Source organism: Chaetura pelagica, unplaced genomic scaffold (genome assembly GCF_000747805.2).
Source record: "Chaetura pelagica isolate M959 unplaced genomic scaffold, ChaPel_1.0 scaffold1587, whole genome shotgun sequence".
Classification (NCBI taxonomy): Eukaryota; Metazoa; Chordata; class Aves; order Apodiformes; family Apodidae; genus Chaetura; species Chaetura pelagica.
In genome coordinates, this window is record NW_009953815.1 from 9,773 (window position 1) to 11,695 (window position 1,923).

A 1,923-nucleotide genomic window follows, 5' to 3' on the forward strand; every position below is an offset into this window, starting at 1 on the left:
ATCATCAGGTCCAACCATCCAACCCAACTCAACCAACCCAACCAGGTCCCTCAGCACCATCTCCAGGGCTTTGGGCACCTCCAGGGATGAAAATTCATGGAGTCATGGACTTGGTTGGGTTGGGAAAGACCTTGGAGATCATCAGGTCCAACCCTCTGGGGACCTTCATGGGCTCAGTCCAGTTGGGAAGGACCTTGGAGATCATCAGGTCCTATCATATGGGGACTCCCATGGGCTCCTCTGGATTGGGAAAGACCTTGAATCATCAGGTCCAACCATCCAACCCAACTCAACCAACCCAACCAGGTCCCTCAGCACCATCTCCAGGGCTTTGGGCACCTCCAGGGATGGGGATCAATGGACTCATGGACTTGGTTGGGTTGGGAAAGACCTTGGAGATCATCAAGTCCAACCATATGAGGACCCTCAAGGACTCATTGGGTTGGGAAAGACCTTGGAGATCATCAGCTCCAACCACCCAACCCCACTTGACCAACCAACCCATGTCCCTCAGCACCATCTCCAGGGCTTGAGACACCTCCAGGGAGTGAGAACTCATGGAGACCACCTCAGAACCCCAGGAGAACCCCTTGGACTTCCCATCCATCCCATTTCTCCCCAGGTTGGGCTCACCAGGGTGATGTCCCTGTGACTGGGATCCAGGACCTTGAGGACCACGTGAAGTTCCTGGCTATTATTGTTGGGTTCCACATCATCTTCAGTCCCAGAAGCCCCAGAGACCTTCAAGGTCCCAGCATAGATGTTGGTACGAGTGCCCTGACCCAGGTGGGCTTGCTGGAAGACCAAGGAATTATGGGATCATGGAATTGTTTGGCTTGGGAAAGACCTTGGAGAGCATCGAGTCCAAACGTTGACCCAGAACTGCCAAGGTCAACACTAAACCATGGTCCCATCTCCAGGGCTTTTTGCCTCAGGTGCTCCTCAGAAGTTCCCCAGCCCCTTCTCCACCTTCTCCAGCCCCTTCTCCACCTTCCCCAGCCCCTTCTCCACCTTCCCCAGCCCCTTCTCCACCTTCTCCAGCCCCTTCTCCTCCTTCTCCAGCCCCTTGTTCTTGTCCTCCAGTCCCTCATCCTTGTTCTCCAGCCCCTTCTCCTTGTTCTCCAACCCCTTCTCCTCATCCTCCAGTCCCTCATCCTTGTTCTCCAGCCCCTTCTCCATGTCCTCCAGCCCCTTCTCCATGTCCTCCAGCCCATTCTTCTTGTTCTCCAGCCCCTTCTCCTCATTCTCCAGCCCCACCTCCATGTCCTCCACTCCCTTCCCCATCTCCATTCCCCTTCTCTGGACACTCCCCGACCCCTCAACATCCTCCTTCTCCCAAAACTGTCCCCGGGTTCCCAAACCTCACCACCCCAGTACCCACCCCCAGGGAACAACCCCCTGCCCAGCTCACCATAGACAGTCAAGACCCGTGGTGGGGACGTGATGTTGAAACTGGGTCCATGGGGTGCCAGGTCCAGCAGGGCCTGGCAGGTGACACTCTGGCCATTGTCCCCACGTTGAGCTGTCACCCAGGCTGTCACCCAGGCTGTCACTGGCTCATCCTGCTCTTGGTCCCAGAAGGTTTTGGTGTGCAGGACGTTGTCACCAAGACGAAGGGTCAACGTCAGGTTCCGGACGGGAGCCACCCCGGGGACACCACATGTCACCCCCTGGTTGTCACCAACTGCCATCACTGGCACCAGATCCAGCTCTACTGGCTCCAGAGGACCTGGAGGAGAAATTCCAAGGAACTCCAGGACCCCTCGAGACCACCAGGACCTCATAAGACCCCCTCAGGAACTCCAAGCCCATCACAACCCCCAGGACCTCCAAGACCCCCAAGACCCCCAAGCCCATCAGAAACCCCCAGGACCTCCAAGACCCCCAAGACCCTCAAGACCCAGAAGAACCTCAAGCCCATCA

General features: G+C 56.9%; 1 protein-coding gene across 1 annotated transcript in view; it reads right to left on the reverse strand.

The window, feature by feature from the left end:
• LOC104391958 (non-receptor tyrosine-protein kinase TYK2-like) overlaps nucleotides 1-1,923 on the reverse strand; it is a gene marked incomplete at its 3' end in the record, with an annotated part of 24,121 nt that overhangs the window by 9,658 nt on the left and 12,540 nt on the right. The window contains 1 exon segment of the mRNA XM_010001310.1: nucleotides 634-795. Within this exon segment, the coding sequence (XP_009999612.1) occupies nucleotides 634-795 (162 nt within the window).